General features: G+C 43.2%; 1 protein-coding gene across 14 annotated transcripts in view; it reads left to right on the top strand.

The window, feature by feature from the left end:
* Positions 1-17,400, top strand: part of tnrc6c1 (trinucleotide repeat containing adaptor 6C1) — a 45,568-nt gene that overhangs the window by 18,612 nt on the left and 9,556 nt on the right. For 11 of the 14 annotated variants that reach the window (XM_086289027.1, XM_086289036.1, XM_086289034.1 and 8 more), the window contains 10 exons: positions 9,628-12,048; positions 13,530-13,724; positions 14,860-15,026; positions 15,138-15,215; positions 15,396-15,614; positions 15,856-15,996; positions 16,266-16,385; positions 16,556-16,639; positions 16,720-16,960; positions 17,044-17,196. In XM_086289027.1, the coding sequence (XP_086145153.1) occupies positions 9,628-12,048; positions 13,530-13,724; positions 14,860-15,026; positions 15,138-15,215; positions 15,396-15,614; positions 15,856-15,996; positions 16,266-16,385; positions 16,556-16,639; positions 16,720-16,960; positions 17,044-17,196 (3,819 nt within the window). Of the gene's footprint in view, positions 1-6,065; positions 6,207-9,627; positions 12,049-13,529; positions 13,725-14,859; positions 15,027-15,137; positions 15,216-15,395; positions 15,615-15,855; positions 15,997-16,265; positions 16,386-16,555; positions 16,640-16,719; positions 16,961-17,043; positions 17,197-17,400 lie in introns of those variants that run through there. The other 3 variants (XM_086289038.1, XM_086289037.1, XM_086289028.1) reach the window with 2 other exon arrangements.

Genomic DNA, 17,400 nt, shown 5'->3' with positions numbered 1-17,400 from the left:
TGTGATGTTTAATTACATAAATCGTAAGAGGTTATTTGGAATTACTTGTTTTACTGATGATATATTCAGCTTATCCACATGAAGTGGATATAAATTGAGAATGAGGAGTGAAATTCAGTGGAGTTACATTATGTTATACATATAGATGATGCACTTCCTATAATATTGTTTGACCTGCTTGTGATGGGATAAAAATGATACGCTGCTTTTATAATGTGTTGTGGGAGCAGCAATGCTTCTTCATTTTAGCACATTGCTAGGTGGTTGCCAGGTAACCTGATGGCATCATAACATGTCATATATAATACATGTTTTGTGGATACAAATTAGATATCGTGAAATAAAATTGGATGATGCTTTTTATAGGTGCACAAATGTTAAAAACAGTTGATTTTAGCCCTGTTGCTAGGTTGTTGCTTGGCAACATGACATGGTCACAAGACTTGATATAGTTAAAAACCTTCAGGGACCTAAAATGTACCTGTGTGTCCCCTCATCCTGGTCTTGTAAGAGGAGTAAATGGACAAGGAAACAAACACACATACAGATTGTGTATTATAGTAAGATGCTACACATTTTAATCAGGCTTCTGCATGGACAACACTTTCTTGCTCTCACTGTCTGCATCACTAAAATTTAATCAAACAAGACAAAATAAAGTTGACGTTACTTAATACAATTAGAGAGTGCAGGTACTCATTGCTGCAGGATGTAAACTCTTGGTTCAGTCTGTACTCGAGCAAATTTGAGTGTATCCCATCAGTCACTGTCAAGTCTGCAGTTTTAGTTGCAACATGTAGAACACTACTCCAATAATAACTTTGGCTGGCTACAGCTACTTAGTCAAAAAGTATGTCATGCCAGAACAACAACAGTGTTGGTTCTTCAAAGATCTCTACTAATATCTGTTTGACTTATCTCAGCTGTGCCAAAGAGTTCTGGCATTCTTAAAAAGCAATGGCTGTATCCACTCCTGTTTTTGTAAGGCACTGTGCTGGTAATCATGCAGTGTACCTGCAAGGCTGTGCAAATGCACAGGTGCCGCTGGCTATTGTTTATTTTCATTCAGCCTGTCTGGGAATTAGGGATGTGGATGTAGGAATACTGGGGTAAAGGATGGCAAGTAAACACAGCTGGCTATCTTTGTGTGTCTGTGTACTCTCCTTCCTGTGGTTTTATGTTTGGCAGTAAATCAGGTTCTTATGTGTTTTTAAGTGGCGGCAGGGAACGGTTATTTCCTAAAAAGGTGCTCTTTGGTGACACTTTAGGGGCACTGGACACTTTTCAATGCCTGAGGAGCAGCACAAACTTTCTCATAAATGTGTCGTCTGCTGTTTGAGTGCAGCCTTATCTCCATGGTGATAAGATGTTTATCCTGTCCACGTCTCTGTCTCCGCCTCCACCTCCACCACCTCCTCCATTATCATCTTCCTCCTACTCTTTCTTGAGCTTTCCTGACCATCCCTTCAGTATTTCCTGCTTTTGTAGGCGGAGCAACACTGCACTAGCTAGCAAGCTAGCTGGCTGCCTCAGTGGGCCTGACCTGGCATAGATAGAAAGACCGAGTGAGAAGGAATAAAAGAAAGAAGGAGAGAACTAGCATGGCAGACATCCAGTTCTGTGGGCTGAAGTGACTCATGGCTTACGGTAAAAGCTGCTGTTTCTCCCCGCCCCTCTCTGGCAGGCTGGTTCGGCTCTGCTTTTGCTCTCTCTGCGTCTTTAAACGGACTGATTACATTATGATAGACAGACAGAACGACCTCACAACACTAAAGGCAGCTCAAATGGACAGTTTTGCACAAGCATGACTCTGCGCCATCTCCCCTTGTGATTCGTCATATGTCTCTTTAGTTAACTTCAGTCGAGTTTCACTGAGTTCCCTTTTGCTCTTCTAGTTTTATCATGTTTCCATCTCATTTTACACTGTATTTCATTACCTGCCCACATGAGGCCTTTTGACGAGCAGTAAAGGTAATTCTGTGTGCACCACTGTGTATACATGCGAATGTATGTTAACGTAAACAGTCATAACTTGAATGTCCCTGCTCAACTTGACTCATAACAGTAAACAGCTGGTGTGTTTAATAGTCCAGGCTCAGGGCAAGAGTTAAGATTGTATGTCATAAAGATTATTAGCTATTCTCTGGATTAAACGGCTGTCTCTATCAGGGATATGTGAGGATATTACATAGGGAAATCCTGGCCTCCCTTTGACTTGACTTGTTTAGGTGAACTGTTATGACTGCATGGTTGAAAGTGCTAAAATTTATAGCTACCCCCTTTTTGTATTTGTGTAATGCTCTGTGGGGAAAAGCCCTTAAAACATGATCAGGTTTTTTATGCCCATAAGCTGCATTAAGACAAAAATGGCATAACATTGTGGTATGAGCCGTCTTTGTCAAGTGAAAGGACAGTGCAGCTAATGTGCTAATGGCTTGTCTGGTGGAGCAGAGAGAGAGTACATGCTTGTTAGACTTGATGTGCTCTTTAAGTCTGCTGATGATGCTGTAAAAGAGCCTTGGGAATCCCCTCAAAGAGGACTGGGACATCTTGTGATGTGATTAAACATCAGCTCTCGCTGATTTTTTTTAAAAATTTTATTTTCTTCTATCTTGTCTTTCTTACACTGTGTCCCTGCTCTTCTGACTTTGTCTGGTGTGCTGGTTGTTCTTTTCCTCAACCTCTGCCACGCCAAAACACATGCTCACACATACTGTAAGTAAGTATCCGTGATTAGTCAGGCTCCACATACTATATTATATGTGTAACTGTGAGTCTTCCCATTATTATCACTCTCTCCCTGATGTTGCTGTTTTGTTTTTTTGCTTTGCAACAATTCATATCCCGAGGCCCTTTCATGTAGAGAAGGCATGACACCAAGCTATTTTAAGACTGGCATGTTGAAGAAAGACCTTGACCTGGTTTATCCTTTAGAGAGGGAGGAGAAAGATGATACTGACAGCCAAACATGATGGCCAGATGTCTTTGCTGTGTACTTTTTAAAAGGCACAGATTGTCCTTCTGCCATTCTTTTCCCCTTGAGATAATGTTGAGATTATCGGCAAAGCAGTTGCAAAGAAAGCATCCATTAAATCAGGTTTTGCATATGTATATACGCACAGCTCCTGTCCTTATCTCACCCTTGTTTGTCAGAGAATTTAGCAAGCTATCTGTGCCACTTTGGCTTTGTTGCTACTGCTGCGCTGCAAATATCTATTGAGGAGTGTTATATTTGCCTTCAACAAATCTGCTGGTTATGCCTGTGGTTGATGACAGCTGGCATTGTGTCCTGTTCCACTTTGCCTTGTCAGGATATCCGGGTCACTGTTGCCATACAGTTTAACCCTGCCTCAACTCTAACTCTTAAATCTGTAACACTAAAACTTGCCATTATTGCAGAATATCCCAAACACAGCATGCAGTGACTAAATAGCTTTGTCTTGCATCTTGTTGTGGTGTGGGTGTGCAAAAGGGCCATTTTCTGCGTGCTATCAACTGGAATTGTAATGCTTATAACAAAAATGTGTCACATTAGTGGCTACCAACCCTATTAATAGCGTTTTTGATTAACCATCATCTCTAGCTGATATGTAATTTTTAAAAAATCATTACAATTCCTCTAACAATTTGTGCAAAACTGCAAACACATTTACACATTTTTCTGTCTCATGGGGAAAAAACCCCCCATCAAATCAGCTCATGTGAGCTGAGCTGAAAAGTGCCTAAAAGGATTTGTAGAGCAAAGATGCTCCATAATATCAGCAATGAAATGTTGGATACAACTTGCCCCAGTTAAGGTCAGTAAGTGGGTTGCATTGTAATAAAAATTAAACTAGTTAATTCAACTTCCCAACAGTTTCTACATCACAAATTCGCCGAATTTTTGAGTCCCTCTTGTGTTATTTTTGTTGCTTTGTGCAGAAGTAGAACAGGAAATATCAAAGTAGGAAAGACAATTATTTATTTTTTTTAGTTGTCTTGTTTTGTAGTACTGAGACTTCAAAATAGTATAGCATGACGCAGAACAATTGTTTTTGCAATGTTTCTGCATCAAACCCATTCTATCAATAAGTTTGATAAAACGAACCCCTGCTGCCGCTGCTGTAATGTTTTGCACTGATTACAATGCATCAAATCAAACGCAGTGTGGCGTTTGAGACCATCATAGGCAGAGGTAGCAGATTCCTGGGAGGTGCACGTTTGTGTGTTTATCAGAGAGTTCATTCATCTGGCTGGCAGCATGCATTGTCAGCTCTGTACCATCCAGTCTCTGTGCCCCTCAGGGACTTCATTAAGCCAGGATCAGTACAGCTGAGGCCCACATAGCCCTCCTAGATTATTTCCTCCTCCTATCTCTCAACATCCATCTTTGTCCTTCATTTTCTGACTTCTTTCTTTTATGTTTTCGTTCCTCTGGATCCCTCCCTTGTTCTACCCTCATCTCCATTTCCTCCACAAGTACACCTTCTGAGAATACATTGGCCGTGAAAGTATTCAGATTTCTATTACCAAACATCCGTCAAGTTCATAGGAGTACTTTACAGAAAATAGAAGGCATAGTTGAGCAAATTGTGCATGCCGTACATTTCTTGGGAAGGTGAAAAGGGAAACGTTAAAGCATTGTTTGCACAAAGAAGGCCACTTCAGCAAGGAAACTCGAGCTTCCCTCGCCTCTAGTCAGGTGTGTTGTACAAATGTTAAAGTGAAGGACAGAGAACAGAAGGCACACAGGCAGTCCAGTACCAGATCAGACCGCATCATTTTACAATCAAGAAAAATGAGCATTCAGCAAAATGACCCAAAGTGTGTTAACCGCTTTTTGAAAGAGAATTTTTAAAGCAAACAATCCTCCACCAGCTTTTGACCTGAATTGTCACACAGACCACCTAGCTTTCCAAGCTAAAGGATCACAAACTAAATACTTGAACATTTCAAATTTTAGTGATCCCACCACTGGATATCCGAATGCTTTAGCTTTCTTTTAAACTGTAGCTTTTGCTTTTACAGTTTGCTGCACGATAAAGTAATAGATATACAACGAAGCATCCGAGTTGTTGTCAGGAAGCTGTTTGTTTTTTCCTCTACTTGGATGCACCATCTGTACTTTGTGTAAGTTAGCACACAAAGCGAGCGAGTGGCCATGACCTCACCGTGCATTAGGACCTCACAGCCGAGAGGCACAGGGGGCTGAACTTCAGCCATAAAGGGACTCTGTTCTCCACTAAACATTGACTTATTGTCTTGTGTGGGTGCTGGGATCATTTGTAAACAATAGCAGCCTTGATCTAGGGAGCTGCTGCTCCCTGCTCTTCCTATCCTCTTCCCTCTCTGCCTTCTATCTCATGGGTATCTTCCTCTGTTGTCTCTGTGCGCGTCACTCCAGCACCATGTTTTGAACCAGACTAAATCACACACAAATTAGCAGATCCCTTCAACCTTGCTTATTTCATGTGTCCAGAAACCATCTCCCCAAAGTGACAGCTCTGTTTTTGATTACTGCATTTCCGACTTGCAGCCATAAATTTTGACAAAAATCGACATTTGTCATCCTGTGCATTCTTATCCTGTGTCTGTTCATGTGTGAGGAAAATTGCCATTCCAGCTCTGAAGGGCTTCTCTCGCTCTCTTTCGCCTGCTGCCGCTATTCAAGAGGTTTTCCGTCGTGGGCGGCAGCACTAATTGCAGACGGAGCTAAATGTTTAGTGACAGTTTTGAAAGGTTGAAAGATGTGAGGGCATGGGCGGGAGAGAAGAGCCCTGCTTTTTTGTTTTACATCATGGCTTGAGAGTGAATAATAAAAGTCTCCCCTCTGTTTCTCTCACTCTCATCCCCTCCCCCTCCCCGCTGAGTCGGCCGCGTCTCGGTGCTTTTCCAGAGAGGGAGAATATCCTCCATCAGGATAGGAATAGAGCGCGATATAAATAAAGCCGGAGAGAAGCAATAGATAGGAGAGGAAAGACCCAGTCAGAGCAGGGTTAGTGGGAGGGGCCGAGCAAGAGGGGTGAGGAAGGAAGGGAGGTGGTGGAGGAGGATGGGGGGGGGGGGGTTGTCTCATGCCGTGCAAGAGCTGTGCAACTTCTTGGCAGCATTTCAGATATGAGCCTCAGAAGCTTGGCGAGCCGAGCAGACATATTGAGACAAGGATGGTCGCTGCGTTGCACACAACCTAGCTCTTTACAGGATGGTCGGGAGGCACCTCTCCACAGGTATTTCATTACTGTGTTGCACACTCTTCTACTTTCTTCTTGCTCTCTGTTTTTCCTCCCATCCCTGTGTTGTTTCGGCTGATTGCGTTTGCGCACTTTTAAATATTAAAGCGACAGTACACTGTCGAGCATGCAGTGTCGTGTTACGATGTTCTGTGTGTGTTATTGTGAGGAAAGCATGTGTGCTGTTGAAGCAGGAGCACTGGTTATCCAGACAGGAGATCAGAGCCTTTTTGGCTCTAGTTCAGGACTGAGAAAATGGCGGCCCTGCACTTCTCAGTCGAGTGACGCTACAGAACGACGGCGCTGTGTGTCAGAAATACATTGCCCTCTTTTTCTTTCTTTCTTTTTTTTTTTTTTTTTCTCCCCCTTGCTCTCTTCTGCACCCTCTCTCCCTTGTCTGTAGTTGCAAGCATTAATGTAAGCTTGAAAACATCTTGGTGCACGCATCCTATCACTTCCCTCCTGTTGTTGTGACAGTCGCCGTATTTGCATACAAACTATGCACGCATGTGAGGGCGCATGTAAACAACAGAGGCTTCAGTTTGAGATGTAGCAGAAATGAGCCAGTGAGGTGGCGCAAGGTTGATGATTGGAGTAGAGTTTATTGTTTCAGTGCTGAAAATCGCAGCCGGATTGCTTGATCCATTCTACTCGCTCTCGGAGAAATAAGATGAAGCATTTTTGCATGCAGTTGTATGGGTAGATGGATGTTTTCTGAGGTGTAGAGGTCGTAAGTAAAAGATGTTGTCATTGATTGCATTCTGCAACATGGTTCCCAAGTATGGAATTCCTTTTTTGACTTTTTGGTATAAGGATGCTCCAATCCAGCTTTTTCCAGTTCCTATACTACACCATTACAATGGCTTTGGGTAACTGCCAATACTGAGTACAGGCCCTGTGACAACTTTGAGCTGTAATCCACAGTCTGATGGAAAGAATAATGTAAGATAACATCATTTAGCCTAATTGTTGCTTTATGAACTTTGTAAATTAAGATGCTGGAGTTTAATATATATATATATATGTACTAAATTGGTATTTATTAGTGAAATAACTTGGGACACAGAAATGAATTAAAAAATTTAATAGATAATAATTATTTGCACTAGGGTTATTTAAGTTGAGTGTGAGGATCACTACTGTTTACTGTTTTCCTTTACAATAACGCTAGCTTCTAATATAGCCCTGCTCACAACAGGAATGTGTTGAGTCACACACTTGTATCTCAGCTGGAGTAGAGCTCAAAAGAAACAGGAAATCTGAAATAACTGAGTTGACTTGTGTTACCATGAGTGAAACGAAGGCTTTAAAACAGGTGTTAAACCAAACACAAGAGACGCTGATGGGGAAGCATTTTTGTTTATTTAGCACCTTTGAATATAAATGTCACAACAAAATGAACATTAAAAAACAAAAACTTGCCCAAAAGCATGTTTTATTTAAAATTAACTCTGGAGTTAATGGGGAGCCAGTGCAGCTGAATTGATAGCTCCCTCATATTGTGTTATGCTGCCTTCCAGTTGTAGGATTTTTCCACTCAGAAAGTTGGAGAAGCCCCGCCAACCCCGACTTCATAATCCAAGATGGTGGCAGTGCACGTCAACAGTAGTAAAACTGGGAATCTGTGCTATAAATGTTGTGTATTTGTGACTCGCTAAGCAAGCTGTACACAGAAAAACGACCAAGGTATTGTGTGTTATTGCTGGCGATGGATGAATGGTTCGACCTTGCTAAAGACCAAAATAAATCCTGCTATTTCTTGCTTTTACTACTGCTACCACAGCAGTGGCATCACTCCCAGCTTCAACTTCAGAGGTAAAATGAGCGCAGCATTAATTCAGCCTGTGCTCTGTGTGCTGACAACTGTTGTAGTAAACAGAGAGGCCCCAACAATAAAGGAATATCACATATCAGATCTGTGCGTCACTAGTTGGAAAGGTGCAGTATCTATCTGTTATGACTTCTGTTTGCAGTGTGTGTTAAATTATTTCAGCAAAAATATTTTACATGCAAATGTTTTTAATTTGATTTATTTTTAACCTTGTTTGTTATAAATAACCTTAGAAACGGAAAACTTTATTATTGATGCTTGAGCTGTATACATGCACAGTAAAATAAAGAGCAAAGCTGTCAAAAAAATTAAGACTATGTTATTTTTACCTGAAGGTATTACAAAAATAAATACATTTCAGTGCATTTGAAATACATGCAGAATTTGGTTTGTTATTGATTTGCTGATATGGGTCAGTCATTCACTAAAAAAGACATTCCCTAGATAGCAGCATATGTTGCTCTAAAGCCTGTGCACATATATCTGTCAGGATTAATGGTGCACAGGTGGAGACTTGCCATGTCCACTAAAGCACCTCTGCATCACGGTTCCTGGCTTTTGAATTGTGTGTTGATTGCAAGCTGGAATGTCCCTGTCCTCTTCCGTCTGGAGCATTCCACTTCCATTATTTCTCCCAGAAATTGCTCATTTTGATTGGTCAGACCACAGAACATTGTTCCACTTCTCCTCAGTCAATCTTAAATTACCTGAGGCCCATAGAATGAGGCAGTTTTGTTTTTTTAAATGGTAGCGTAGTTTTAACTTGCATTCATGAATGCAGTGATAATGTTGACAAGTATTCCTGAGCCTGAATCTTTTTATGACCTACAATACATAATAATAATCACAATGATGATAATAATAGTTATTATTATTATTATTATACGTAGAGCAGTTTGTTTGTTTTTTTATGATAAAATATAAAATACTTCCTCTTGCAGTCTGTATGAACTTCTTCCCATCAGCCTCTGGAAACTTTTTTATCTAATCATGTTACCAATTAGCTTAAAAGGTTCCAAGATAGTATTCTAGCTTTGTACCACGTTTCCAATCTTTCTGTTGTTCCTTTCTTTAAATACTCATAACTTTTCAATCATTTTCAATTAGAAAAGCAATGTTATCACTGCCATTTTTTAAAGAATTGCACTAAACTAATTGAACATTTGAGGGAAAGACGAGAGAAAAATATAATATCATGTTTTACTACAAATTCTTTAAACGTACTGAATGCACGGCACCTTATTTTGATAAATGACATATTTTAAAGTGTTTGTTCCTTTAGAAATGTGTAGTATACAAATAAAGTACATAATTTTTATTCATTTACTAATTAAAGCCCCCTCTGTTATCATATTAGTAATTTTTCCTTTTATTTATTTATTTTTATGTGGGTGGTATGTATTTTCATTTATAAAGCATGGTGAAGACACATTGCATGTTGCCATGGTATTTCAATCTTACTAAGCAAATGTGGGTGTGATGACGTATGCAACTTAGTCTCTCTGCTGTCATCCTGTTGCTCCTGCTTATGGCTCATGATTTTTTTTGTGTGTGTGTCTATTTTCCTTGTGTGTGTCTTTCACACAGAACTGCCCCCACAGAGTGGCCAGGGAGCCCAGTATGATAATCCCCTCTGGGGGCACCTGCCAGCCAACAGAAGTGCTACGAGTGCTGCATCTTCCACCAATCTCAGTGGCTGGGATCAACTAATTATCGACCAGAAGGACACAGAGGCTTGGCCTTCTATTACACTCAGCCAGAGCCAGGTCCCTCCAGGAGGATGCCCTTTGGACACTGACTCTGGTCACCTGACCAGCAGCAGCAGAAGCAGTAGTACTAGCAGTAGTTGTAGTACAGTGAGTATGGCCACGGGAGCAAATAGCCAAACAGGCCACTTCCCTGCCAACCACCTCAGCAGCAAAGCCAACAGTGGGCCCAGCCCTGCCAATCATACTGGAACCAGCATGCTCTCTGGCCAGGTTGCAGCCAGTCGCAGCTGGGGCCCTGGGGCTGTATCTTCCCATTGCCCCCCTCAGTCCTCAATGGGGAGTGAAACGAAGAGTGACAGCCCAGGAGGAGGAGGCAGTACTAGGAGCTGGGGTCCTTCATCATCCTCCAGCACCAACTTTAACTTGAACCTAAACCCTAATGCCAACCCGTCTGCCTGGCCCATGTTGGGGCATGACGGAAGTGGCACAGGGGGAGGCAGCTCAGGGGGAGCCAACACCATTTCACCTCCTCACTCTACACCCAACCTCTGCAATCCACCTGGCCCCCCACCAGCCCAGACCAGCACCTGTACCGGAGCCAACACTAACAGCAACTCCTCGGGGATTGGCAATGCCTGGATTACCATGATGGCTTCTGATGCAGAGCCACACCCCTCCCCGTCCACGAATGTGTCTTTCAGTTCAGAACCTCAGAACCTTAAAACTGATGGACCAAATCACACTAATAAGCAGGAACCCCCCAGCCCCATCCGCAGTTTGCCTGGCTGGGGAAGTGCACCTGTAGGCTTGGGTTCCATGACCCAGCCACCGCCAGGAGGCTCACAGGTCAATGGTGAAGATGGTAATTCAGTATGGGGTAACAGTGGCAACTCAAAGGCAAGTTCATCTAAGGAGGCACCTGGCTGGGGCCATGAAGGAGATGGAACAGGGAACTCTGGAGGCTGGGGTGAACACCCTGAAGAGACCCAGGGAGGATGGGATACACCCAGCTCTCCCGCACAGGACTCTCAGTCCATCTCATGGAGCAGGGCTGTAAGCACAGCTGCGGCTAGTGAAGGAAGCAGTGACAGCATGGAAGGCCATCCCCAGCAAAAAGACCGGTCATCCAGAGAAAAATCAGCTCCTTTGATGCCTGCCCAGGATCTGGACCCCAGGGTGCTGTGCAACAGTGGCTGGGGACAGACTCCCGTTCGCCAGCACACTTCCTGGGACATGGACGATACCAAACGTAAGAGTGATGTAGGCACTGGATCATGGGGCTCTGGCTCAACCACTCCAGTCGATGCCCAGGGGCCCTCCAACACTAACACAGGCCCTAGCCAGATGACTGACTCTGGGAGCAAAAATGATGCGCCTGGTTCTCAGGGCACTTCTAGTTGGGGTGGTAACATAGCAGCTACCAACCAGCCAAGCTCTGGTTGGGGAGAGCCACCCAGCAACATCAAGCCCCCAGGTGGCCCTGGTGGTTGGGGAAACCCTCCACCAGGAGGTCCAAGCACCAGTATACCCAAAAATGGTGGTCAGTCCTGGGGAGAGAAGCCAAGTGGGTGGGAAGATTCTCACATCAAGTCAGGATCCCAGAACTGGGGAGAACAGCCCAAAGCATCTCACACTTGGGCTAGCAGTGGAGTGAGCAATAACACAGCAGAGTGGGGGGACTCAGAAGAGAGTAAAAAGAGTCCCACTACTGCTTGGGAAGGAGAACCACGAGGCTGGGGAATGTCTTCTCAAGGACCTGGAGGTAATGGTGGCTGGGGAGAGTCACTTCCTCAGCGACCCAGTGGTCCCTCTCAAGGCTGGGGGGGCAAGCCTCAAGATGGGCCTAGTGGTAACAATGGAGGAGGGAGCATGGGGTCCTGGGGGGGATCGGGCTCAGTGAAACAAGGTCCAGGTAGGGGTGGAAATAAGCAGGAATCCTCAACAACTGAGCCTACAGGCTGGGAAGAGCCTTCCCCTCCTTCCATCCGACGCAAGATGGAGATCGATGACGGGACCTCTGCTTGGGGCGATCCCGGTACCTACAACAAGGCAGTCAATCTGTGGGACAGGAACAATTCAGGATCGTCCCAAGCTAAAGTTACTACTGGAGGCAATAATCCCCCCAGCACCAACAACAACCATCCCCACCCTCTCAATCACCCTTACCACGGGCCACCTGCACCCCTACAGAGCCACAGCCAAAACAGCCAGAACTCAGGCCCCACCAGCGGGCCTTTGGATCCTACTGTGCAACACCAGCCTGGAGCATCTCACAGCAGAGGTCCCCTGATGGCTCAAGGTAAGGTGATATAAACTATATATTATGCAGACTGTAACATGACTTGCTCAGATTTCCCTGTTTATGAATGCTAACAATGTATAGTTAATATACACAGTCAGCATTCAAATTTTGATTTCAATGAGTTTAATCTAGTTAATGGTAAACTATAATGCCTGCCTGGGTTTCCTAGTTTCTTCATCCTTGTTCACTGTTCAAAGCAAAAGGTGCTAAAAAGCTTGTTTGGTGGTTGGCTTTGTCCGCTGCTAAGCTCCAAGCTGTTGATCCACTTAAAGGTAATATCTTAACCTAGTTTACTCTCTTTGGATTTGCCTCTAATCAACTATCTAAATCAGGTGGGTAGGGCCAGGCCTGTCCCTCAGTGACGCCCTCACACTTCACAACTCTCGGCTCGACTATGGGGGCAACCCTGGCAACCTCACATGGCAGAGGAAACACAAGAATGCTGTTTACAAAGGGCCTCGTGAAAATATTGATTCACCACAAACTGTTTGAGGTGGATAGGAAGTGTGTAATTCTATAGGAGCCACCATCTGTCAGTAGTTGAAGTGAGGAACAGGAGGAGGAGGAGCAAGACACTATGCACTGGGCAGAAGCCTCCTGCTGGCCCTCATTTGACTCTTCATGTTGAACCCTTTGGATCAATCCTGACAGCAGGCTGTTCACTGGCTGTTTAATATAGAGTTTTAGTGACTTACGATGGATAGAAACAAACTCTTCAGATGAGATTATATCTTGTTTAGATCAGTGCACCTCTTACCCAGTGACACAAGAGGGTTGAATGTTAACTATAATTTTGAAGCAGCCTTTGGGACTTGACCTTTCCTTGGGGAGAGAGCTAAACTGAGCTTGGCGCTGCTGCAGGCCTAGAGACAGCACTCTGTCTTTCTTGCCAAAAGGGACGGGACCATGCCAAATCTTAAATGGGCATCTCCTCCCTCCATCAACCTTCCTGCTAAGCCAAACCCAGGTTTCTGCCTCTCTGCATGGCTGGCATTTCACACTTCAAAGCAGAAGGCTAAATCAGTTTAGTGGTGTTAACCGGACTCAGTTATATTTAAGCCTCAGGTTATTAGGGATCAAATACTAAAATGTTTGGTTTTTCTATGTATATATAGACATTGAATATGGTCAAGACACAATCATACATCACTGTTAGATTTCCATCCCATTTTCTGTGTCTTGGGCATCTACCATGCACATTTAAACTTAGCTAGCAAAGTAAACCAGGCCGTGCTGTATGGCACAAAGAGCCTTTATTCTTGCTCTGTATGAAGGGCAAGAAATAATGATTTGGTCTCTTAACTGTCATTTAAACACACAATTTTGCAAACAGAAGTCAGTGTAATGAACAAATGGCGTATCGTAACAACAAAATCTTTGTAGTTTAGTTTGACACTGTGTGGTCACAATATTGAAAAAAACGCCGCATGATCTGATTGGTTTCTGAGTAGTACTGATTGTGTTTGTGTGTCCTCCAGGTTGGGGAGAGATATCCAGCTCCCACACAAAATCGGAGAGCTCCTGGGGGGAACCTGCATCTTCCCCGGTTAGCGTGGATAATGGGACGTCTGCCTGGGGCAAACCCAGCGGGAACTGTGGGGGCTGGGGGGAAAGCAATCCAGAGAGCTATGGCAGGGGCAACCCGACAATGACACCTGCATCTTGTAAACCTGGTAAATGGCTCAGTCTCGTCCAAGTGTGGATAGCTTTGGGATACAATCATACTGTATGTGTTGCTATACTGCTTAAAAACAGAAGTTTAAAAATTCTCTCCCGGTGAGTCAAGTCAAGGACATCAATATGGCACAAGGGAAGCAGGAGTACTTGGGTTTTGCACATAAATCTACACTGACCCCTAGTGGCTATATTATGTTTTTGACGTAGTCTCTATGTGAAACATAAAACCTTCACATTTACTAGATGTAAAACATCGTACAAACAAGTTTTTAATTGTGCATTATAAACATTACTAGCTTAAGAGACTCATGCATATTACCCAACCATCCCCAGTGCTTTTGAGCCAGGTTGTCAAGCGTGGTTCAAACATCCTACCCATATAGTTGAGATTAACTTGGACCAGGGAATAGTAGATAATAGAATAGAATTTACCTGTTGCTCTTATTCATACTGCTTATTTTAATAATTAACTTCTTGTTATTTATAAAGACAATAACAATAGAATTAATAGTAGCTTTGTGCTCATGGTAACAGATAACTTACATTCATGTTCTTAATGTTAACATTTTTTTTTTTTTTTAACCACCAAAACGCCTCGTTCAGCTGACTAATGGTTACTTTTAGTGATTCAACTATGTTAATTTAACTAAGGCAAATTACTCTTTTGCTAAATGTTTTGACATATTGCTCATGTTTCCGTCTTGGCATATTTATATTTAAAAAGAAAAAAAAAAGAAAAACTTGTTGCATGTGTGGCTTTGAGTGTTGTGAGCATTTACTCTTCAGAAATGAAACCACACTTTCGAGCAAGTCTGTGTATTTGATGCACAGTGCAGCCATGGTTGTAAGAGACAGCTGCACTCACACTCAGAGGCTCTAAAAGAGAGATAATGGGTATTAAAAACAGAACAGAACTCTGCTTTAATCAAGGTTTTTTTTTTTTTTATTAATACTTTGGCCCAGTCATTGTTCCAATACTGGGTTTCAGTATCCATCCTGTTGATATGTGAGATATTGTAGTACTTTGAGCATGTTATTTTAAATAATGACAAACATCACAAATATGCCACATAAGGTACCTGTTTTGCCCTTATTATTTGTTGTTATGCGTTTTTGTGTGGTTGTTTCCAGCTCCCAAACCTATGCAAGATGGATGGGGAGGTGGAAGTGAAGACCTGAGCCTGTCAGGTGGTCAGTGGGATGCAGAGGAGGTAGACATGTGGAATAGCACTGCCTCCCAGGAGAGCAACTCTTCCTGTAACTCTTGGAGCAATGCAAATAAAAAGCCCCCACCAAAGGTGTGCAGCACAAATGCTTGGATAAAGAACACTTCCTTATGCTTTTATTTGACATCATAAGAAATCAGTTAATTGCACTGACATTGTCATTTTTGATCACATCTCCTACAGGGGAAGATCCCAGGGAAGCAGGATGAGGTCTGGATCATGAATCGTCTCATCAAGCAGCTGACTGACATGGGCTTCCCTGTGAGTGCTTAGTCTTTTCTTCAAATATAAATATATATAAAAAAAAAACATTCAATAGCCATTTTATAAACTTCTTATTAAAAGACTAGTAATTAATAATAATAAAGCTAATCATGAAATGCTTATAACAGCATAATTTTGATCCGAACATTTTGGGATTAATCTCTTTTCTGTTTTCAGAGGGATCCAGCAGAGGAGGCTTTGAAGAGCAACAACATGAACCTGGATCAGGCCATGAGTGCCCTGCTGGAAAAGAAGACGGAGCTTGACAAGCGTGGGATGGGGATAGCTGGCCACGACTACAACAACGGGCTCATCAACAAGCCCATGAGCTGCCCTCGGCCTCCGCTTCTTTCCAAAGACCCCTCAGCAGATCCCCGCCTGCCCTTCATGGATAAGGTGAGTCACTCCATTGTTAATCCATATTTAAATACGCTCTGCATGTGCAGTATTAAATTCCCTGCTGATGACAGCAGAGTGTCTAAATGTTTCCTGGGATTTCTGCACGTTGTAGTACATCATACCTGAGCTGGTCTTATGATGCTTAAAAGCCACAAATGTAAATAGTCTCCATTAAAACAAGGTCACTTCAGTAGAGTAAATGCTAAAGAAAATGATCGACATGTCCTCTTTTCGGCAGGTGCAGAGTGGAATGTTTGGCGGTGGTGGAGCAGCACAAGTCCGGGCCATGCCGCAGCCGCCTCCTCAGCCACCAGTGCCGCCTCTCAGCTCCTCTCAGCCTAGTCTACGTGCTCAAGTGCCTCAGTTTCTCTCCCCTCAGGTACACTCATACACACAAACATATGAACTTATTTAACACTTCCTGTCTAAATATTAGGAGAGAACGAGTTTGTATGTATACAGTGGTGAATACTTCAGACTTGTACCATAACCTTTAAAAGCAGCCATGTGAGATTCTTACATTTATTATTTCAATTCAAATGTCTCAGAGTCTAACACGAGAAAGGTGCAGACTATACATAAGGCAGATTCTCAGATTTGCATCTTCATTTTGTTAAGTCGTTGCCTACTTATCTTTTTCTTCCACAGGTTCAAGCACAGCTCTTACAGTTTGCAGCAAAAAACATTGGTCTGAATCCTGCACTTTTAACCTCACCAATAAACCCTCAACATATGACCCTTCTAAATCAACTTTACCAGCTGCAACTGGTGAGTCTCATTTAGTTTTATCTGCTTTCAGTTTTGTTGGATACATCTGAGCATTTTAAATTCATCTTTAACCTCATACGTAACTAAAAAGGACATGTGGTCATATTGTTTAATCTACCTTTATTGTACGTGGCATTGAGAAACTTTTAATCCTGTTTATGCCTGCACAGGCGTACCAGCGTTTACAAATTCAGCAGCAGATGTTGCAGGCGCAGCGCAATGTTTCTGGCCCCATTCGACAACAAGAGCAGCAAGTAGGTTCACTTTTTAATTCTCCTACTGGATCTGTAAAACCTGCGCATTGAATATCCATCATGTTTATTTTTTTCCCTAGGTTGCACGTACAATCAATAACATGCAGCAGCAGATCCAACAGCACCAGCGTCAGCTGGCCCAGGCCCTGCTGATGAAGCAGCAGCAACAGCAACCGCCCCCTTCCCACTCAGGCCTGCATCCTGGTGGAGCCAAATCCTCCCTGGATTCATTTCCAGGTCATCCCCAGGCTCCAGGCCTCCCGGACCTGCAGACCAAAGAGCCGCAGTCATCTCCTAACACCTACAGCCCCTACTCTCTCTGTGAGTAGTATCAGCATTGCTCTTTGAATGTGGAAAAGTAGTCCTTGCAGGATTGTGAAGTAACATCTCCTTAATGTCCTCAGCTGGACTGAATGTAAACTGCATGGAGGTGGGAAGTCTGTCAATGAAGGAACCCCCCCAACCCCAATCGCGCCTGTCACAGTGGACACACCCAAACTCAATCGAAAGCCTCTCTGGAAACTCTTCTCCATTGGAGCCCAACCTGGGCAAGCACGGTGAGAAAGAGAACGGGGCTCACTGTCATGATTATTTCACCTAATAGCCTTTTGACACTGGAGACGAGTGTTCAATGTGTAAAATGCAGATCTGAAATGTGGACTGGAAGTTGTATATCCAGCATGATATATTCAAACAATATGTTTACGAGACCCAACGCCAGCTTGAAAATCCCTTTGTATTTGAGCGTGTTGAAAATACTG

Source organism: Aulonocara sp. 'chitande type north' Nkhata Bay, linkage group LG4 (genome assembly GCF_057382095.1).
Source record: "Aulonocara sp. 'chitande type north' Nkhata Bay isolate Kocher_YH1m ecotype deep benthic linkage group LG4, A_spYH_male_GT1.1, whole genome shotgun sequence".
Classification (NCBI taxonomy): domain Eukaryota; kingdom Metazoa; phylum Chordata; class Actinopteri; order Cichliformes; family Cichlidae; genus Aulonocara; species Aulonocara sp. 'chitande type north' Nkhata Bay.
The sequence above is the reverse complement of the archived record's forward strand: the minus strand, read 5'-3'. Positions and strand labels throughout refer to the sequence as shown.